The following is a 23352-nucleotide window of genomic DNA, read 5'->3' as shown; positions in this document are numbered from 1 at the left end:
GAGAGGAGCCTGAGGCATGGCTGTAAAGCCAGCACAATCTGCCTTTATTCCTTTCCTGTGACACCCACCCTTTTCTTGGCTCTCTCGGTAAATCCCCCTTGAGACTTCGCCAAGCTTCACCCCGCTCATATTCATGCAGTGGTTCCTGGTCCTCTCACCTTTCACATATGCTCACACTGTGGGCACATGGTAGGTGAGTACTGAGTGGGAGCTACATCTGTTGCTGGTTTCAGCCCATCCCTGTTGTGCGACAAGATCATTTTGGATCTCCTTCTGTTATCCTGAGTATATCAGTTCTTTCTAAATATAAAATTGCTCTTGATCTTTCTTGAGCCCAAGACAGTCCCAAGTCAGGACTCTAACACCCATGACTGAATCAACAGTCTTCTGATGGTAAGATTCCTCTTCAATCCATTAATGAATGTTACAAGCACCAACTTACCCCACAGAGCTGCACAAAGTATTTCTGAATTGAATCGCTTCTTATATTTTCTGATCTCCGGTGTGTCGCTATGAGGCCGAATGTTGGTTGGGTTTACATTTACCACTGAAATCTTTCTTGCTTCATTTAGTTTGGCCTGTTCTTGCCTAAGAAGTTCGCTAGTAAACAGAGCTTTGAGAAAAAGAATCAAAGAAATCAGTGGCATCTTGAAATATAAACCAATGGAGACATGGAGAAGGGGCTTCAAAACACTAGGATTTTTCCTTGTTTAGTGTGCTTTATAGTAAAGGCAAAGAAATGCTGAAACTATAAATATTTTACACTTTTTTTAGTAGAATCAAGTACAAGTCATTCATAAAAGCAGTATTTTATCTATTAGTAAAACAGGTTTATAGACACTACTTGAGCAGTTGGGGGAATTAATATTCATCTCATAAAATTAAATATACCATCCCCATCTCCTGTAATATAGGCAGGAAAGATTACTTTTTGAAATGCCACATTATCCATCGACAAACTGGACTAAGGTGAGTCTGATGATTAGTGAGTTGCAGAATTCTAGAAAGCAAGACTCTCCTCTAAATCAGCCGGACTTTTGCAGTGGGAAGCACACACCTAGAACTCAACACAACTCAACACGCATTTATTAAGTATCTATGGCGTGCACAGCATTGTACCCAGAAACTGCTTTTGAGAAATAGGTGGTGAGTTTGGAGATCTCGGAGGAACAGCTTTTCCCAGGGCCCCTGGATACCTCTGGGTTCCTACCAGAATCAAAACAGAAAAGATGAAAAAAAAAAAAAAACCAAAAAAACCCAGAACTTTGAGGAATCCGATAAAAAAATTAAAAGTCTTCCTTTTAAGATAGGGCCTAAGCAGTTAATGGCTAAACTACTGAATGAAGAATTAATTTTTTTTATCAGGCCATATCAGAACGGAAAAGCAAGCTGTTTCTAAAATATCGGGGACTTCTAGCTTACCCGCAGCTGATGATTCCTCATCCTCTTCATCTTCATCAGTGGGAGATGTCTGGTATACCCTGGGGTCCACAAAGGGGGTGAAGGAGGCTTTGGTGCTGCTCCCCAGGCCATACTAGTCAATAAGCAAGAAGATTAAGAAGAGCAGATAGGTAAATACCACAGCAACCAACAACGCTAACAATACTCTGCTTGGGCTTTAAAATTAGTAAGTGAAAGTGAAAGTCGCTCAGTTGTGTCCAACTCTTTGTGACCCCATAAACTGTATAGTCCATAAAATTCTCCAGGCCAGAATACTGGAGTGGGTAGCCTTCACCTTCTCCAGGAGATCTTCTCAACCTAGAGATTGAACCCAGGTCTCCCACACTGCAGCCAGATTCTTTACCAGCTGAGCCAGAGGGGAAGCTTACTAGAGACTCTTCAAACTATCCAACTGTATACACCCTAACCACCAACTCAAAGTGTGTGCTTCTCTCTCTAGCTTTTCCTGGTATTGGTTCCTTACTAACCACTAGATCTTGGTAGGAGTTCGTGAATTATCAGACTGCAAGAGCTGCAGCGAGCAAATGACATTATGTGCCACATGTGGTACCTTACTATCTGGTAAGATAGCTGTGGAGACAGAAAGATTATCACTCTCTCGAAGTAAAAGCAACCTCCCACTGACTAAGTAGTCTTAAGAAAAGTAGACAAATTGGCAATGAGTTAAGTAAGCACGTGGACATAGCAGCACTTCATCCTGGACACTCGAGCCACTCGACTCCCTCCTGGCCCATTTGAGGCCTTTCATGCTGGCCTGGTGATGCAGGTGGACTGGTGTTGACTCAAGAAGCCTTAAAATCTGCAATTCAGAGACAATTTCTTCCAGGGAATAAAGATTTTTTTCCTTCTCATGATGGTTTCCTTAAAACAACTCATACTTATATGCTTTTTGCTCTATCTAGGGACCTCATGAAGATATGAGGCTTGCAGGCACCTTGACAGCCTACTTAAAAAATAAACTGAGGGGCCTGGACAGCACTGTTCAACTATGAAATCAGAACCAGACTAGGAAACACTAAACTTTCAAGGCTTCATGTCATGATATTCTACATTTGACTTTTGCCAAAGGAGTTTCAATAACCATCTCTTTGTTTTGTCTCTTATTGTCAAATCCTTTTAACATCACCAACAGATTTCCCTTTCTTGTGTGATTTGGAGTCTAGGAAGATGAATACTTTGAGAATGTATATATTTTTATTTTTCATAAACAAATCACTTCAATCTTATTTCATCTGTTGCTGCTGCTGCTGCTAAGCCGCTTCGGTCGTGTCCGACTCTGTGCAACCCCATAGACGGCAACCCACCAGGCTCCCCCATCTCTGGGATTCTCCAGGCAAGAACACTGGAGTGGGTTGCTATTTCCTTCTCCAATGTGTGAAAGTGAAAAGTGAAAGTGAAGTCACTCAGTCGTGTCCGACTCTTAGCGACCCCATGGACTGCAGCCCACCAGGCTCCTCTAATTAATGTAAATATAAACCTCAAACATGAACACAAGAAACATCTTTTGGGGGGATAAATGTCTTTAAGTTTTCATTTTTTAAAAAGGTTTTATGTAAAAATAAAACCTGTATCCCAAAACCCCTAAACACATGAAGAGAAAACCACAAAAGCCCAATCTGATTCAAGATTTCCCCTTCATGTTATGAATCCAAACCATTTCATCCTTCACAAGGTAGGATTCCCCCTCCCAAACAGAGCACTTTCACAGACATCCTCTCCTTCAATCTTTAGAAGTCTGTGAAGGAGGTGTGGCAAGTACCAACATTCCCACTTAGAGCTGGGGAAGCAGCAGAATTTTAAGCAGAGTCCAACCACACAGAATCCTCCCTGGTACCCAAAGAGGTATTCAGATAGGAAAAACCTGTCCACGGTGCATGAAGCTGTAATATTAATAGAATGCTCTGTGTTCTTTTCCCTGCAACAAATAAAGTTCATCTGCTCTATAACTTTCGAATCCAAATGGTGCATTATAAAAACTCAGCGTTTGGACAACATCAAAAACAGCAGTGCATATGCTATATAAATACATGTAGAGTCTATGGAGAAGGAAATAGCAACCCATTCCAGTACTCTTGCCTGGAAAATCCCATGGACGGAGGAGCCTGGTAGGCTGCAGTCCATGGGGTCGCTAGGAGTCGGACACGACTGAGCAACTTCACTTTCAGTTTTCACTTTCATGCCTTGGAGAAGGAAATGGCAACCCATTCCAGTGTTCGTGCCTGGAGAATCCCAGGAACGGGGGAGCCTGGTGGGCTACCGTCTCTGGGGTCACAAGAGTCGGACATGACTTAAGTGACTTAGCAGCAGCAGCAGCAGAGTCTATGGTGATTCACAGGACTATTCATTCGTGAAACATGACCAAGCAGCATGACCTCATCCAACCTGCTCGGTCAAGGACATGCACAAGCACTGCCTAACAGTCTGCTTTTATTTTGGCTTTTTTCCCAGACTCCTTTCTGTGGAGGAAAGATAATATCCCATTTCTCCCTTTCTTGAGCGATTTAGAGTTTAGGAAGATGAACACTTTGAGAATGTATCTACTTTTCATAAACAAATAATTTCAACCTTATTTCATCTAAGTCAAATTTAGTTTGACTAAGTTAATGTAAATATGAACCTCAGTTATTGGCCTTGGAATCTCTACAGGCTGAAGTTTTCATCCCTAGCCTAAGAGATATGCTTAGTCTCTCAGTCATGTCTGACTCTTTGCGACCCTATGGACTGCAGCCCTCCACGTTCCTCTGTCCACGGGGTTTCCCCAGGCAAGAGTACTGGAGTGGGTTGCCATGTCCTCCTCCAGGGGATCTTCCCAACCCAAGGATCGAACCCAGGTCTTCTGCATTGCAGTAGATTCTTTACCAGCTGAGCCACCAGGGACGCTCAAGAATATTGGAGTCAATAGCCTATCCCTTCTTCAGGGGACCTTCCTGACCCAGGAATCAAACTGGGGTCTCCTCCATTGCAGGTGGATTCTTTACCAGCTGAGAGACTGAGGTCCCAGTTCTGGTCCCAGGTCTGTCACAAACCAGCTGTGTGCCTTGGGCAAGGTACTTAACCTCTCTGAGCCTCAGTATTCTCATCTGTAAAAACAGGTATTGGTTGAGCTGCTACCTGTGAACTTTTCACTGCTCTGCTTCTAACACTGCCTCCACTTGAGTATATGCATAAGTAGTTATGTGTGCTCAGTCGCTCAGTTATGTCCAAATGTTTGAGACCCCATGGTCTGTAGCCTGCCAAGCTCCTCTGTCTATGGAGATTCTCTAGGCAAGAATACTGGAGTAGGTAGCCATTCCCTTCTCCAGGGCATCTTCCCGACCCAGGAATCGAACCTGGGTCTCCTGCATTTGCAGGTGGATTCTTTGTCATTGGGCCACCTGGGAAGCCTGCAGAACCCAACCAAATAGGTTTCTGGGAGCTTGTCAAAACCTCCTTCTTGAGGAGACCGGGGTCTCAGAATCTCCAAATGAGAACAGAGCTGTTGTGGCTCCTACCCAGCACCTACTTCAGTCCCGGCGTCCATTTCCTGGGGGTGGGTGGAGACGCGCCCCAGGCCCTCGGTGGGGGTCCCCGCAGGGGAATGGCTCTGCTGTACCAGGTCCGGGAGGTTGATGTGGCCGGCAAAGCCATTGCTGTCACTGTGGCCAGATCGCTTCTTCTCTCCCGACGGCTGGGGGGCGCACAACACACAAAGAGTGACATCATCCCTCACACAGCACAGGCACAGTGGCCTGTAAACCGTCCCACTGGGGTGTGGGAAGACACTCAGGTTTCAGTTTCATGTAAGAGAAAGGTTAAGGTTGCTACTATTTAGTACACGGACTGACCCTAGGGCATTATACTCCTGCACGAGGGGCAGTCAGGGGGCACATATGATGTGGGGGTGCCCTGTGGGAAGATAATAATGCCACAGGTGAACTGCGGAGCAGGGCTGGGGGGGAACACACATGATGTTCCTCTTCTGCAGTGTGTCTGTGTGCATACCAGATCACATCACGAGGTTACAATGACATAAATAAAAAACAATAACCTGACCTAAAACATCTCTGAAGAGAAGCAGTAGTCTGAGATAACATTAATAATCCATGCCTAGGATACTCTAGAAAATGCAGAGATGATTCCCAACTCACAGGGTTCTTGGTCAGCTGTGAGGTCAAACCAATGATTAACTAATCATAGCTGATGGGAGTTACAAAGAAAATAAGGAAGCAATCTAAAGATAATTTGAAAATAAGGCTTTACATCCACTATCACTAATGTTGAATCTCTCAGTAAGCAACTATGGTGCCTTGTGCCAGGAACTGGTTAAAAAAAAAAAAAAAGAAATCAACTCTCAGATGTAGAAAACAAACTTATGGTTACCAGGGGAAATGATGGGGGAGGGATAATTGAGAGACTGAGAATGACATTTACACATGACTTTATATAGAATACATAACAAATAATGACCTACTGCATAGCACAGGTAACTCTACTCAATACTCTGTAATGGCCTAAATGGGAAGAGAATCTGAAGAAAAAAAGAGTGGATATATTTATATGTATAACTGATTCACTTTGCTACACAAAGCGTTGTGAAACTAACACAACATAGTAAATCAACTATACTCCAATACAACTTTTCCAAAAAATGAAGTCATCATGACCAGCCCTGCATCTGAAGTACTGTTTATAGCATCCATTCCCCCCCACACAAATATTATTTCATTTATTAACTGTAGTTCAGAGATGTTAAATAAGCAGTCCAAGATCACACAGCCCAAGATGATGAAGGCAGCAGAGCCTGGCCATGTGTCTGCTTTGGCTGGATGCCCCTCCAGCTTTGGACTGGGCAAGCTGGGGTCCTTCTGCCTGCACCAGTCAGGCCCTTGAGGAATCTGTGCTCCAATAAAAGTCTTCCTCAAAGGTCTGGGAACGAGGGAGTGACTCTGGGTCACTAAGTTATCAGCTGGGTCAGTCCTGGCAGGGGCCCAAACTTCCCCACTAAGACCTGGGAGATCCCTCCCATTTCCGGTTAGGTCCTTGTACCACTCCCCACTGTCCCCTCCACCCACCAGCCTACCCGTCTCCTCTCTCCCCCTTCCCAGGACAGCTGAGAAAGACTGTGCTGACTCAGCATAAATGCAGTCACGAAGGGAAGGGTGGCCTGTAATTTCCCCTTTTCAATGTCCTTTAAAGGTACTTTATAATATATATACTATGTTAGTGCCAAAGGACAAATGCATGATTTGCAAATAAATAAATGCACTGTATTATGTGGCATTCCCTGGATGTCTTACTGACAGGGCTGCATAACTTAACAGGTTGGAAATCATTGCCCTGGAGGGCAAAGCCTCCTCCCAAAAATTTTAGAAAAGCAACACAGAGTTGCAAGAAAATTCTGCTCCCAGAAAGCCAGTGGCCACACTGTAGTCCTGTCCAGGACTGTACTTTCTAACTTAACATTTATGTGGCTGGCTCACCGAGGTTTCTTATAGGAGACCTAATTTGAGTAATGATTCCCTTCTTTGACTTTTCTTTTTTTCATTCATTTGACTGACATTTCTGAATATCCACTAAGTGTGGAGCATTTTGCTGAACATGAAGGACTCGATGAGGAGCACGGCAGGTACCCTCCCTGCCTTGTTTGGGCCTGGCGTGGGCAAGGGTTGGTGCTCCTTCTTTCCGGAGCCTGTCCTGGTTTTGCAATTAAAGCTCTGCACCTGCCTCTGGCTGAAGTGAAAGGAGGCCCTTTTGGGGGAAGACGAAAGACTCCCAAGTTCCTGAAGGGGTGCATGTAATTGATGTCGCCAGGAAGCTTGAGAAATAGCTGGAAAGCTTTAGTGTCCTCCGTGTCTCTTGGCACAGTGTTCCTGGCCCATGACTGATCAGGAGAGGGGCATTTGCTGGACTCATTTTGTCACAGTGCTCATCTGAACATCTCATCTGTTAAATGACATTTAAGGGGTTCAGTTCTAATTTACTTTATCGTCTCCTATTTTATGTGTCCTGGGCAGCTCCTCCGTCCTGCCACCTTCTGTTGGAATGCTGAAAAGCTTTTCACAGTTTTCTGCACAACTTCCGAGTAGCATAAATCATGCACTGTCTCTTTAGAGTTTTGTGGTCTCTCTTGGATCAGCAGCGTTCCGTCTCAAGCCAAAACTCAATGTAGACATACTAGTTATAAAAGAAAGACTGGAAGAGTCTCACAGGGGAAATGGTGCAGACACTGAGAAGCCTGAAGGAATTCAGCAATGACCCCTGAATCTTCCCACTCTGAGTCATCACCCTTTTGTGCATTCAACCAGCACCCTCTTAGAATTAAACACCTTCTGTGTGCCATGCATTCTGCTGGGAACATGAAGATAAATGACCAGCAGCTCTGTCCTTTATGATTTCATTAAAAGAGTCCTAACTAACTCTTCATGTGCTCACTAGTGCCATGGGGTGGGCACTGGAGTGTTCTGAGTATCCGTATATGCCGGGTACTGTGCTAAACACTTTAGGTCCATATCCTTACAGTACCACCAGGAGCTAGTTTCCATCATCTCTTTTACAGATGGAAAAACTTCAGTGTAAAGAATTCAATTAACTTGCCCTGAGTGACATGGGCTGTAAGTGGTGAAATCCAGGTGTTATGGTAGAGCCTGGGTGCTCTGGCCACTGCTGTCCTGGGTGGCTCTGCTCTTGGCCACAGCTGATCGAATGGACCAGGACACCTGAGCTAACTACAACCAGACTCCCATTGGAATTTCCAGTTAGTCTGAGAGATACCAGTCAGTCTCTGTTGGGCATCTGAACTGGGATGTGGTGAACACCTTGCAGTGTTGGTGGGGGGTGTGGTAGGGAGAGGTCAGAGCACAAGGTTGCAGAAGAGAAACCTGGTATGTGGAGAGAGAGAACAAGGGAGAAAGTGGAGGGACAGAGATAAGGATAAAAAGAGCCAGGCGGCAAGAGGGCCGGAGACCAGCCCGTGAGAAGCTGCCTGAGCTCCTCATCCCTTTGCAGTTTCTGATTCTAACTCTACTCAGGGTCCCAACTCATTCTCTGCTTTTGATTCCTTCTAGGAAATACCTCTGAATCCTTATTCCCCAATCTTTGATACCTGCTCAGCCTTTATTTTCCTTTTTTAAATTTACTTTATAAATTTGGCTGTGCCTGGTCTTAGTTGTAGCACTCGGGATTTTCGCTGTGGTGTGCAAACTCTTACTTGGGGCACATGGGATCTAGTTCCCTACCCAGGGATCAAACCTGGACCCCCTGCACTGGGAGTGCAGAGTCTTAGCTACTGGACCCGCAGGGAAGTCCCCTGCCTTGTTTTCTTGAGCTGTTGTAAGTGGATTTTTTTTTTTTTTTTTACTATTACTTATAACCCAAACAGTTTCATGGGTAAGCCAGTATCCTGGTTCAGGGTATGAACAGACCTTGGAGAGATACCAGCTGGGTAATGAGGAAGGTGCTGTGGACAGAGGCCCATGAAGAGGCTTCTAGGAGGAAGGGAAGCTGAGCCAGGCCCCAGGGGTCTTTGGGGTGAAGAGTGGGCTGTGAATAAGAATAGCTCTTTCAGCAGATGCTCCGCCGTGGACAAAATGGCAGATGATACATGGTGTGGTGGTGTTCTAGAGAGTGAGTAAAGAAAGGTCCTATGGGGTTGTAGGCGAGGGAAAGGTAGACCAGCAAGGCAGCAGTGTGTGCTACAAGGGGGATTTGTGTCTCCGACAGGACCATGGACAGGGGAGCCAGTGCATTCCTATAGAACCATTTCATCCACTCCTATGAGAAGGATGAGCTGAGTGATTCTCTTAAAAAAAAATTATTTTTGAACTCGCTGGGTCTTCTGTGCTGTGCAGCGTTTTTTCTAGTTACGGAGAGCGGGGCCTACTTTCTAGTTGAGATATGCAGGCTTCTCATTGTAGTGGCTTCTCTTGTTGCAGAGCATGGGCTCTACAGCGTCTGGGCTCAGTAGTTTCAGCTCAAGGGCTCTAGAGCATAGACTCAGTAGTTGTGGCACACGGGCTTAGTTGCTCTGTGGCATGTGGGATCTTCCCAGACCAGGGATCGAACCTGTGCCCCCTGCATTGACAGGTGGATTCTTAACCACTAGACCACTAGGGAAGTCTGAGTTGAGTGATTCTCCTTGACGTTCATCTTATGGAACTGAACCATTAACAGTTTCTACTTTCTTATTCTCTTGGTCACACTTTAATTTGTATTTATCTTTTTAATACACACATTTTAAATGGATTCCAACTCAGGTTGTTATTTTACAAGCCTGTGTTTGGAAAGCGTAGAATTTAGAAATCTAGAGGACAAAAAAATTATAGGGTCCTCAATAGATCAAACTTATATACAACACTGGTGAACACAATTTTCAAGGTGACTGGCTGCGGTCGTAGTGTTGGAATGCTTTAAATATTACGGAGCCATTTGATTGGTGACTGAGCTCAAAATGTGGCTCCAAATAACCATGTCAAGGTATTGACTTTGTCCTAAAGGTTCCAGCAAATCTGAAACCACATTAGAAATTGGAGTCCTTTAATTTGGAGTCAGAGAGTAACTCATTCCAGAACATTTCCCCTTATGTTTTCCCTGGTGACGGGGTCTAGTGAGAAAAGCCCTCTACACTTCCACTGAAATTATCCATTTACCACGCAAGGAGATTTATATGCCAGCACGACACAATGTCAACTTCAGCAGCCAAGTCCATTTTTCATTCCAGGCTTCCGTGAAAGGGCTCTTTAAAGTCTACTTGAAATATTCAGCAAGGCCATAAAATGAAATTCTAGAAATCTGCTTTGCGAACTAGTCTTCCAGTTATAGCTTTACTGCTCATCATTATTTCAAAGGCCTTATTCATCCTAAAACTACGGTTCCTTTCTTTCTTACAAAAATGAGATGCCCTTTGCCTTTTTGGAGAGTAAAGCTTGTGGTTAGTGTTTTCTAATCAATCCTGGCTAAAGAACGGGAATGACAGATGATATGTGTTTATGTTTCAGAAAGGAAGAGTGGGAAGTGATAGCAAGTAAAAGTAGAGCCTGATGCTGTGGAGAAACTGAAGTAAAATAGGTAACATTTATTGGATGCTTCTAGGCAATTAGCTTGACTTCACATTCCAGGATGTCTGGCTCTAGGTCAGTGATCACACCATCGTGATTATCTGGGTCGTGAAGTTCTTTTTTGTACAGTTCTTCTGTGCATTCTTGCCACCTCTTCTTAATATCTTCTGCTTCTGTTAGGTCTATACCATTTCTGTCCTTTATCGAGCCCATCTTTGCATGAAACGCTCCCTTGGTATCTCTAATTTTCTTGAAGAGATCTCTAGTTTTTCCCATTCTGTTGTTTTCTTCTATTTCTTTGCATTGATCGCTGAGGAAGGCTTTCTTATCTCTCCTTGCTATTCTTTGGAACTCTGCATTCAGATGCTTCTATCTTTCCCTTTCTCCTTTGCTTTTCGCTTCTCTTCTTTTCACAGCTATTTGTAAGGCTTCCTCAGACAGCCATTTTGCTTTTTTGCATTTCTTTTCCATGGGGAGGAACGATGATGCTGTGAAAGTGCTGCATTCAATATGCCAGCAAATTTGGAAAACTCAGCAGTGGCCACAGGCCAAAGGTTAGTTTTCATTCCAATCCCAAAGAAAGGCAATGCCAAAGAATGCTCAAACTACCACACAATTGCACTCATCTCACACGCTAGTAAAGTAATGCTCAAAATTCTCCAAGCCAGGCTTCAGCAATATGTGAACCGTGAACCTCCTGATGTTCAAGCTGGTTTTAGAAAAGGCAGAGGAACCAGAGATCAAATTGCCAACATCCATTGGATCATTGAAAAAGCAAGACAGTTCCAGAAAAACATCTATTTCTGCTTTATTGACTATGCCAAAGCCTTTGACTGTGTGGATCACAAGAAACTGTGGAAAATTCTGAAAGAGATGGGAATACCAGACCACCTGACCTGCCTCTTGAGAAACCTTTATGCAGGTCAGGAAGCAACAGTTAGAACGGGACATGGAACAACAGACTGGTTCCAAATAGGAAAAGGAGTACGTCAAGGCTGTATATTGTCACCCTGCTTATTTAACTTATATGCAGAGTACATCATGAGAAACGCTGGTCTGGAAGAAGCACAAGCTGGAATCAAGATTGCTGGGAGAAATATCAATAACCTCAGATATGCAGATGACACCACCCTTATGGCAGAAAGTGAAGAGGAACTAAAAAGCCTCTTGATGAGAGTGACAGAGGAGAGTGACAAAGTTGGCTTAAAGCTCAACATTCAGAAAACGAAGATCATGGCATCTGGTCCCATCACTTCATGGCAAATAGATGGGGAAACAATGGAAACAGTGGCTGACTTTATTTTTTTGGGCTCCCAAATCACTGCAGATGGTGACTGCAGCCATGAAATTAAAAAACGCTTACTCCTTGGAAGGAAAGTTGTGACCAACCTAGACAGCATAATGAAAAGCAGAGATATTACTTTGCCAACAAAGGTCTGTCTAGTTAAGGCTATGGTTTTTCCTGTGGTTATGTATGGATGTGAGAGTTGGACTGTGAAGAAAACTGAGCACCGAAGAAGTGATGCTTTTGAACTGTGGTGTTGGAGAAGACTCTTGAGAGTCCCTTGGACTGCAAGGAGATCCAACCAGTCCGTTCTAAAGGAGATCAGTCCTGGGTGTTCATTGGGAGGACTGATGCTGAAGCTAAAACTCCAATACTTTGGCCACCTCATGCGAAGAGTTGACTCCTTGGAAAAGACCCTGATGCTGGGAGGGATTGGGGGGAGGAGGAGAAGGGGACACCAGAGGATGAGATGGCTGGATGGCATCACCAACTTGATGGACATGAGTTTGAGTGAACTCCCAGAGCTGGTGATGGACAGGGAGGCCTGGCGTGCTGTGATTCATAGGGTCGCAAAGAGTCGGACACGACTGAGCGACTGAACTGAGGCAATTAGCTCATTGAATCCTCCCAGTCATCTTGTGAGTCATTTAGTATTATTTACGAAATTTTATAGATGACAAAACGGCTGCAGGGAGAGGTCAAGTAACTTTGCACAGCGTCACCAGCCACTAATTTCCTTCTAAGAAAAGACCTGCTGATAAACTCACACAGTGATGATGGAGTGAAAAATGAGAAAAGATGGATCCTAACATGTCCAGGCCTTTCTGGTCAGCACAGATACAATGGGGAAGCACTGCACGCTGGAGGGGCAGGTGAAAGGAAATGTGTGACCCCTGCCCCTCCAAAATAACGCTCCTAGAGTTTAAAAAAGCAAAATTACTCAAAATGATAAGGTGCTTTTTTTTTTTAACGTACATCTGGTTATTTCTTTGTTCTTTCACCAGGACAGCTTAACAGTCTTTTAACTTCATTTAACTGGGTAAGATGATATCACCATTTTTGGAACCAGAGAGCATTTTCTACATAAAATGCACAAAGATAAAACCTGGAGTGGGATGAAGGAGGCACAGCAAGGCCACTGATGCTATCTGAATAACCATTCGTTTCTGTTTTCCTGTGCTAGGAAACATCTGGGTTTCCAAATGCTATATTCGAATTTGCATGGCTTCCACTGAAGAATCTGGACTAATGTGATTAAGTCACACTGCAAAAGCTCGGAAGGATGTGGGAAAGAAGGTGGACAATTAAAATCACTCAACCATTTAGAAACATGGGCCCTTCTCCCTCCCCCACCCTTCATTCCGTAAAATACATGCTGTAAGCATCCTCTGTGAAAGCTCTAATATAAAAACAAATTAAGAAATACACTTCTATACAGTTTTTATACCAACTTACTTCTCTTATCATCAAGGTTCCTTCTCTTGAAATACTGCTGCCGAAAGTATCTGCATGAGAGGTCTCCAGCGCGTGTGTGCCGACCATTCCCACATTGTACTGTTCAGCGCTCCCGGGGGCTCCTGTGGGTCTGAAATAGGAAGGAACAGTATTCATGACAGTGTATGTTTGAGAGTCCCTTGGACAGCAAGGAGATCAAACCAGTCAATCTTAAAGGAAATCAACCCTGAATATTCATTGGAAGGACTGATGCTGAAGCTCTAATGCTTTGGCTACCTGATGTGAAGAGCCAACTCATTGGAAAAGACCTTGATGCTGGGAAAGATTGAAGGCAGGAGGAGAAGGGGATGACAGAGGATGAGGTGGCTGGATGGCATCACTGACTCAATGGACATGAGTTTGAGCAAACTCCAGGAGATGGTGAAGGACAGGAAAGCCTAGTGTGCTGTGGTTCCTGGGGTCGCAAAGAGTCGGACATGATTTAGCAACTGAACAAACAAATGCTTGGGGAACATCTGTTTCCTGTCCACAGTAATATATTTTATTGTAGTAAAGTAGATAGAACATAAAATTTAAGTGTACAGATCAGTGGCCTCAAGTACATTCCACTTTAATCTTTAATACTGCAAGGATGCTTGAACTGGGGTCCCACTTCCAGTGTCCCTTGTCTTCTTCCTAATGGTCCTCCTCTCTGCCTGTTAGCCAGCGTAAGCAACTGGGCTCTGCAAGATCTCCCAGTCCTCCCTACTCCTCTCTGACCAGCGGACACCCTAAATTTTGTACATGCTGTCTCCTCTGCCTGGAAAGCTCTCTTCTACCCCACTTGGCTGGTTCCCTATCATCCATCTGATTTCGTCTTAACCGATATTTTCCCAGAGAAGACGTCTCTCACCAGCCATCCACATCTTATCCCACCAGCTCCTCTTCTTGCTCTGCATCCTTTTACTTTAATAGTCCTCATCACGATTTGCAATTCTAGATCTTTCTGACTCTTCCAGTTTTCTTTTTTCTCATTAGAAAAGATGCTTGTGAGGGCAGAATTCTTGACTTTTTGCTCATCCCTAAATACCCAGTATCCAGGACAGAACTTAGCACAGCATAGGAGTATAAAAATAATCATTTGATAAATAGGATTTACACTGTTTTATAGAGAATAAATATCTATGAAGAGCATTCTGGTGTACAAGGCATCCATTAACGAGGCTGTTTAACTCAAGAACATCCAGTACTTTAAAAAATCTCTGTAATTACCTTACACTGTGGTATATTTATTTCAGTTTTTTTTCTTGCTCTTCTATTTAAGATACAGTGGAAGAAGGGAATTGGATCTTGACATATGCTCTGAGAGCAGACACGGATGCTTGCTGTGGTCCCTGGCACAGACCAAAGCACTGTGGGAAACCGAGGACCAGACAGGTGATGTGGGCACCTGCAGGACTTCAGTTTTCAATGCTGGACCTATTGTGACCCTACTGTGCAGCTAACTCTCTTTTATACTGAGGCTGAATTCTGAATTAAATACATCTAGATATGGGTTAGAATTAATGTGTTTGGGAAGAAATTTCAAAGAAGTATTTTTAATATTTCACTCCCAGGAAGGAGCTATTAATAGTGTTACAGAGATACGGAAAAAGAAATTGATGTAATGAATTCCTGGTGTATTGCTAGATTGGTATATCAGAATAATTCGCATAACTATGATTTCTTTACTCATTTATTTGAAAATCTGTTTTATCTTGTATTTTTTCTTCAAGATGATATGACAAGTAAGTCAGTAAATTAAGCATTTATCAAGAGCCAAAGCTTCCTAGGAAGGGAGGCACTTTCCTTTGTCACTCAGGCACTCTCTGCCACTGTCAGAGGCTAGACTGGCCTGGTGGCCACCACCAGCTTGACACCATACAATCAAGTTCTCTATCACCATTACAGAGTCCCACCTGAATTCAAATATTAAGGATATTTTGCCTCCACTTATCTTCTTTATTCTGATGATGTTCTGATTCTGAAAAGTGAAAGTGAACTCACTCAGTTGTGTCCGACTCTTTGCAACCCCATGGACTGTAGTCTACCAGGCTCCTCCATCCATGGGATTTTCCAGGCAAGAATACTACAGGGGGTTGTGATTTCCTTCTCCAGGAGGTGTTCCCAACCCAGGGATTGAACCCCGGTCTCCTGCATTGTAGGCAGATGCTTTATCATCTGAGCCACCAGGGAAGTCCAAACATTTTAATCAGAAATATCTCAATATGGATGAATTTTCATGAAAAAAGTACTTCCTAGGGCTCTTTCCAGTAAGACAATTCCTTACTTAATTTTTTACATATCTCAGTTAAACTCTTCCCCAATTTTTGTATTTTCATCATAATTTTAGTAAAATTGCCTTCACTGGTTCCAACTGTTTTCTATGCAGATATTATGGCAAAGATATGATACACCAATCAGCTTCTTTGTCTGTATAATCTTTCCAAAGCTTCTGTGGTCACTACTTCTAACAGGTCCAATTTTTCCTGGAACAATTTAAAGATGAAAATTTTATTAAGATTTATCTGTCAATTTTCTTTTTTTTTTTTTTTTTCAATTTTCAATCAATAGCAAATTTTACAGTGTAGAGTGTTAACCACTGTCGGTTTTACACTTCATGGAGTATTTTTCTGTGACTATTTCTTCCTGGGTCAATTTTATGAGCCAGAACTGCTTCATTTAATGATAAACTTTAATGTTGATCAGTTTGGGCTGTTTTGAATTTTATTCTACACTAGTTCTACTAGTAATATTCCTTATAGACTAACTAAAGGATGCCAATAATTCTTACTTAGTCAGTCTTCTAAAATGGTGATCAATTCCTCTTAGAACGGCTATTCTATTATGCAGGATTTGTCTGCTGTATTGCAAATTTCTGTATATATCTGCTCATTCAGTGTGTCATGTATTAATGGTCCACACCATTAATTTTTCTGTTAACATGTAGTCTGATATAAGATCATTGCTTTTGATGATGAAAATTCACATAAATTTCTGTATGCTCCAAAGCACCTCTCTCTACATTTATTTTTAAAAGGCAAAGTGCAGCCTGTAGTTCATGTTTCAGGGACTGAAAACATTTTTAAATCGTAGAAGACTTCTCGCTGTGTCTGTCACTGTTGGTCACTTCCTTCTGTCCTTCTTACCCCCACCCCCGGCTGTCCTTTAAATTCTGTCCCTGTACGTTTCTATTATTGCTCCAAGCTCCCAACTCTGCCACGTCAATCTTTATCAACCCCTTAGAAATTCATTCATTCATTTAATGAATGATCTCTTTGACATTCATTCATTTATTTATTTTTTTTTTTTTTGATTTTTTTTTTGACATTCATTTAATGTCTGATCTCTTCATAAGTTCCTCTTAAGATGCTACTGATCCCCAGTACTCTGCTTCACTCTATATAAACTGCTACAATGTTAATGATAGGGAAAATGGAAAACTGTGCAGGAGAGGGGTGGGAGGCTAGAGGAATAACATGGACACCTACTATTTTCTTAATTTTTCTATAAATCAAAAATTGTTCTAAAAATACTTTACTATTAATAAAATAATTTTAAAAAGCAATGGTTTAAAAACACCGAGGCTCAAACAACTATAACAGCTTAGAGTTAAAAAAAGATCCTCTGTTCTAACAATTATTTTTCTGATACAGAGTCTGGGTAGGAACAAGCAGTTGTCTGAATTTCTATAAAGACTGTAAAAAATAAAACACATCAACTAATTAGAAGGAAAACTATAGAAAATTTACTGTAATTAGGCCACATGTCTAGAACAATAATTTCCTCTAATTGGATTTGTCAAAGTGTTCCTGCAGGTATTGATTTAATTCAATTTCAATATACATTAATTGAACACCTGCTACATGAAAGGCCCTCAGTTTGGCACTGGGTAGTAGATATACAAGCTGAAGAAGACACAATCCTGAAACTAAAGAGATTAGCATCTGGAAGAGCATAAAAACATGATGCAGATATTCCAAAGCAAGGCAGGATGTGAGAATGTGGCCATTCCACTGGGGAAGGGCAAGGCATTTGGAAACGAGGAGGTCGGTTTGGCTGCAGCATATGCTGTGTCATGGCCCCAGGAGTGGAAAGAACTCTTTGTTGTAAGGCGTTAGGCAGACAGCACAACCACAGTCACGCTTCTCCAACAGTCCAGAGCCTCAGCACTGGACAGGAAGGCACAGAGGGTGGCAGGTGGGCGGGCGGCGGGGCACAACAATAGCCCCGGGGGTGAACGGGGCCAGATCCATGGCTTTCTAGTGAGGATGGGAAAGAGGGGACATGAGACATGGCTTTCATTGTCCAGACTGCATTTTATGAGACTGTACAAAACTCAAGGGCTATGACAGACACAGATGGTCCTAATGATGAAGACTGCACTCCACATGTACATCTAAAGCATGAAATGGTACCTGAGTGAAAGTGAAAGTGAAAATCGCTCAGTCGTGTCCAACTCTTTGTGACCCTATGGACTATACAGTTCATGGAATTCTCCAGGCCAGAATACTGGAGTGGGTAGCATTTCCCTTCTTCAGGGGATCTTCCCAACCCAGGGACTGAACCCAGGTCTCCTGCATTGCAGGTGGCTTCTCTACCAGCTGAGCCATAAGGGAAGCCCACAAGGGAAGATGCTGATATACATGGCTGTCTCTTCGCTTGCTTGGGCTGATGCCGATCAGCTAACATGGTATCATTCCTTCCTTCTTAGCTTATAATGCTTTTATTATTTTCCTGATTATAAAAATAGTGAGTGCTCACCATAAAACTGGCTTCCCTGGTGGCTCAGTGGTAAAGAATTTGCCTGCTAATGAAGGAGACTTGGGTTAGATCCCTGGATCGGGAAGATCTCCTGGAAAAGGAATGGCAACCTACTTGCCTGGGAAATCCCATGGACAGAGGAGCCTGGTGGGCTACAGTCCATGGGGTTGCAAAAGAGTTGGACATGACTAAGTGACTAAATAGCAACAACATCATAAAATTGGGCATATATATGAGAACCCCTTACAGTAGTATGATTCAGTGTATGTGTGCATACTAAGTTGCTTCAGTCATGTCCAACTCTTTTGTGATCCCCATGGACCGTAGCCTATCAGGTTCCTCTGTCCACAGGGTTATTGTGGCAAGAATACTGGAGTAGGTTGCCTTGCCCTCCTCCAGGGGATCTTCCTGACCCAGGGATCGAACCCATGTCTCTTATGTCTCCTGCACTGGCAGGCAGGTTCTTCACCACAGTACCACCTGGGAAGCCCAGCTTAGTCTGGAGGTACCTGCTATTACAATTTCCCCTCACTCATTATTTTCCTAGGCTTGAGGCACTGGGAAATAGTGCAGTTGGTTAGTTACGGAACTCAGTCTTTGTTATGTGCAGTCTTATAGGTTACATCACATACTACTAATATGAAGTCAATATTGTACATAGAAGTCACTGTTTTGCACATCAGTATCTACAGCTGCTTGTTGGAATGGTGGGGCTCCATTTCTGAAAAGCTCTTTAGTGTACACTTCATGGTAGTGAACTGTGTTGCAATAGATTTTAATTTTTTGCTCCCAAAACACACAGTATGAAATGTGAAGGTTTATCTTAAGAGTAGAAAATAAAAGTGATAAGAATGTGAGAAGCAGTCTACCTCAGAAATGTCTTACTCCTGAAGAAACAATGGATTTTTTAATAGTAAGAAGTTTTTTAAACATACAACTTATTCATTCTACAGGAGAACACAGTGTATATATTTTATATTCACAAAAATGTCTATATTTAGCAAATAAAATACACATACACACATCTGTATCCTGTTTTTTCTCTAAGTGTGTTTCACATGTAGTTAACTATTTTAAGTGTTCTTTAATGGACAATCGTGTCAATTTGCCTAAAATTTACCAATTCTTCAAAAGCCCCATTAAGTTTTACCTCCACTACAAGCATTCAATGATAGCCTATTTATTACTTCTGAGGAATACAATAATAAGTTCTCTAAATGCCTTTACCAGTATCTAGTCTGTTTTTCCAAATCACCTTGGTGAAACGATTTCTCTCAAACATGGCACCAACAACATCACTCCCCAGCTCAGGACACCTTCCATGGTTCCCTGCTGGCTACATGACCAAGTGCACACTTCTTGGTCTGGCTTCACTAGTCCAGACCTTTCCCCTTTACACCAGCTGTATTTCCACCAAACTTAACCTTCTGTGCCTTTACTTCAATTCTCCCGCTCGGCCCCTGCACCTTACGTGCCCCCCACCCCCTGCCCCGCCCCACCCCTGCCCAAGCATCCTGCCTGGGATCCTAGTATCACTGCGTTTTCCTTTCCTCCTTGATGATAGTTATTTGTGTACACGTCTTTCCTCTGGATTAGGCTATAAATGCTTTAAAGCCAGGATACACAAGTTCAGTTCAGCGCAGCAATGTGTATCCTGCGCTCCATGAAGTGGCAGGTATACATAGAAGACACCATGCAACACGGATGTCAGCACAGGCTCTACCTCATGGACTAGGCTCTGATAGGTAATCTCTAAAGTGACAAGAGTATGCAGATAGCAGAGGAGGCATAGCGCAGCAGGGTACATCTAGGCAATTTTAGAAAGGTGGGTGTTTCTACCCACAAAGAGATGGGTTTGCCTCTAGAGATATGAGGATAAACACCATTAACAGCCTTACAAAGTATGACAGGAGGCTTAAAAACCCAATGAGATTTAACATCTCTACCAAGGTGGTCCTTGGTTATTCTTCCAACTATTTATACTACTCTGAAGTTTTCCATGTATAATTATGTCTCTTGCCTACTCTTCGTGACCACGTGGACTGTAGGAGCCCACCAGGCTCCTTTGTCCATGGGATTCTCCAGGCAAGAATACTTGAGTGGGTAGCCATTCTCTTCTCCAGGGGATCTTCCCAACCCAGGGACTGAACCTGGGTCTCCTGCATTGCAGGTGGATTCTTAACTGTCTGAGCTACCAGGAAAGCCCCAACTAGAACGTAAACTTTTGGAAAGCAGAATTCATGTACACACTTCTTGAATGTCTCAAAGCCCTCTCAATACTTTGAATATCTCAAAGTATGGGGTCTAACATAGTGGACATTTTATCAACCTTAAATCCACCCTCAGAGTTGTGTGCGCAGTGCTGAAAGGCAATTCAAACATCTGGTAGAAGAATGAATCAACGCTGAGTCAAGACAAAAACTGAAAGGACCAGCATATTTTGCAGGAACGTTCTGGATTAGTGATTTTGCCTCTAGAACAATTTTATTTGCTGTTAAAAAAGCAATTTAAAGTAATCTGTTTCCAAATGTCATATTTTAGAATACTTATGTCTGTCAATAATGGGGTAATCAGCAGTAAAATAACAAGCATGGATTTTTCAGCTACGATAATTGGATTTGTCTTTCAGAACTGCTTGTACATCAGGATTGTTAATCAATGGATGACATTTCCAGCAGACCAGTTGGCCCTGTCTCTCCAGTCTCTGCTGAACAGGACAGTCATCTGTGGCCTGAAATGGCATCTTCTCTACAGGGAATAAATGTGGTGTGATGACCAATGTAGAAGCTGAGCCAAAGAAATGGAAACGAAGAGGAATGAAGGTGGAAAAGTTAGCACCACTCTTTATCAAAGTTATAGCAAACCCGAGCTAGGCGTCTTGTGTTTATTTGAGGGAGGAAACAAGAGACGTATGTGAGTGTGCTTGTATAAATGATTGTTTGAACTGGGCAAGTAAAGGGGAAGGGGAAGGGTTCTTTTGTAAAAGGATCCATTCCAGTGAGAAAAAGGGAGTCCCTCTTCACTAAAAAAAGAGAAGAAGGAAAGACTGCAAATACTAAGGGAAAGCTAGGTAGCTATAGGCATCTAAAAAAGAAGAGTGTATGTGGTGAAGTCAGACAGCAAAAAGGATCACATAAAAGAGACAATGGAGAAGATGAAGTAGAAAATCCTAACAGGAATGTATTTAAGTCAAACTCTTGGAGGTTTCACTGTAGGCTTTTGCTGGGATGCTAACCCATGCTGTCTCCTGCATTCCACCCACCTTCGTGGTGGTGGTGATGGTGAAATATATGACTCATGTTATCAATGTTAACCTTGAAATGTTATTGCCTATAACTCCGCTCTTCAGTTTTAGGGTCTGACTATCAATATCATTTGCCCTGAGATGACAAGCACCAACAGAGCATCAGACAAGGGACAGTCAGCCTCATAACAGCCTAATAAAGTATATGCAATCCTTGAAACACTACATATTCTAAGTTACTATATCTAGGGAGAAGGGGTGAATGTACAACGATGCTCTAAAAAGTATGTTAATCCCCAAAGTCAACTGATCCTGCCAGAGACCCATATTTCACATTTGTCTTCTTGTTTTGGAAACCTAACTCCTCCTGGCCTACAATGAAAAAGCAGGTCTCTTACATCAGTCTGGGTATGTCGCTGACAGCCACCGTCCCATCCTGGGTCTCACTCTCTCCATCTTCCTCCTCTTCATCACTGCTTTCTGACTCCTCACTGGAGGAGGAGTAATCTGTTACCTTCTTCAGTGGGCGGTTTGTTTCTTCAATCCGAAGTTCTCTTAATTCTTTGGCCAATGCCGTCAGATCCTACAAAAGAAAAGTTTGTCCAGCAGATATGACATAAATATGAGCAAAACACTATCTCTTAGCAAGCTTAAGCAACAAGAAAAAAAAAGAAAAAAAGCTCTCTATAGAACCATTACAAACATAGTTACTGCATGAAACCAAGAAAACAATGTTTGTAGCGTGGAGAGACTAGAAAAGAAAGATGAAATAAATTTAAACTTTGTTTACAACCAATTGCTTGACTAGACTGAGACTGCTGGGTTCTGAATCTGCACATGTATATATGTGTCTGTGTGCTGTGTGTGCACACATATATACAGACTCTGGGTTCATTTTGGGAAGGTGAAGTTGGTCACCCACCCTCAGAGTTAATGGGAAAATACACAAGATGAGAAACAATTTCCCAGTATTTCAGGATCGCTGCCCGAGCCACAGTCATGGCCTCTTCCTCATTATGATTGCTACTGTACCAAAATCTAGCATCAGTCACAGAACAGAGCAATTCCCAAGGTTCCAGCTACTAAATGACTCATTTGGTGTGTCATCATTCCCTGGAGAGCCGAGGCACCATGTCAAAAAATGGCCCACCCCAAAGCCCAGTGCCACTGAAAGTGATAGCCACAGAGCTGAGTTCATCAAGAGGAACAACAAAATAAAACAACAAACAAACAAAAACAAACAGAAAAAGAATTCTTTTCTAGAATGATAGGTGTTTCAGTTTCTTTTGTTTTAAATTGCAGTCAACTGGCAGAAATCCTGGCAGAGAATACAGAAATGAATGTGCAAATGCCAAAAGGAAGAGGTAAAATTTCAGGTTTCCATGAGTATGATGAAACCTTTAGCCTTATGGATGTGATGAGGTGGTATTTAGTCACCAGGCACATGGCAGGCAGTGTGCTGAAGATCTGACTACCTCTTAATTTACATGCTTTCAGAGCAATGCAGAGGGAAGCAGTTCTGCAAAAGCGTGGCCGCTCTATTTACATGGGTTAAACTGCCCTTGGCACACAGCATGCACATCAAGAGAAAGCAATTTGACATCAGTCTTACCATTTCTCCCTATATTAGTGACCCATGTGGGAATCAGAGCATTCAGTGAGAGACAGGGCATTGGGGAGAAAGAAACTCATTTGAAAATACTAAATCCCACAGTTTTCTTAAGGCCATATTCTCTCTTTATTTTAATCCAAAAATGCATCTGTCCAATTTGTCTGATGTAAGGTCAGAGTAATACAGATGATGTAAATAACATCTGATCATCTATCCTAGTAGGTTAGAAGAAAAACTGTGATAAATATGTGTAAGTAAATTATACATATAATTTTATTTTGAGAAGACAACAGATCATCCTGTTTCTTTACTGTTGCCTGTATGTCAGGCATTGATATATTGGTTAAGACTAAGGGCAGAAGATGGTTCATGTTTTTCATGGTCAAAATTTAGGAAGCTAAGTGAAGAATTTATTTCTAATTTCATAAAAATCAAAGGGACAGCAATGACAACTTCAACATTTGCTCTGTAGTCATTTGAA

The 23352-nt window shown here is 42.6% G+C and overlaps 1 protein-coding gene across 10 annotated transcripts in view; it reads right to left on the bottom strand.

Annotated features, from left to right (window-relative positions):
* Positions 1 to 23352, bottom strand: part of TNIK (TRAF2 and NCK interacting kinase) — a 407656-nt gene that overhangs the window by 18482 nt on the left and 365822 nt on the right. For 5 of the 10 annotated variants that reach the window (XM_027541136.1, XM_027541120.1, XM_027541085.1 and 2 more), the window contains 6 exons: positions 21658 to 21842; positions 13234 to 13363; positions 4964 to 5128; positions 1423 to 1534; positions 1120 to 1206; positions 443 to 613 (listed from right to left, as the gene is read on the bottom strand). In XM_027541136.1, the coding sequence (XP_027396937.1) occupies positions 443 to 613; positions 1120 to 1206; positions 1423 to 1534; positions 4964 to 5128; positions 13234 to 13363; positions 21658 to 21842 (850 nt within the window). The remainder of the gene's footprint in view (positions 1 to 442; positions 614 to 1119; positions 1207 to 1422; positions 1535 to 4963; positions 5129 to 13233; positions 13364 to 21657; positions 21843 to 23352) is intronic. The other 5 variants (XM_027541165.1, XM_027541100.1, XM_027541127.1 and 2 more) reach the window with 2 other exon arrangements.

The sequence above is a fragment of the Bos indicus x Bos taurus genome, chromosome 1, assembly GCF_003369695.1.
Source record: "Bos indicus x Bos taurus breed Angus x Brahman F1 hybrid chromosome 1, Bos_hybrid_MaternalHap_v2.0, whole genome shotgun sequence".
Lineage (NCBI taxonomy): Eukaryota > Metazoa > Chordata > Mammalia > Artiodactyla > Bovidae > Bos > Bos indicus x Bos taurus.
The sequence above is the reverse complement of the archived record's forward strand: the minus strand, read 5'-3'. Positions and strand labels throughout refer to the sequence as shown.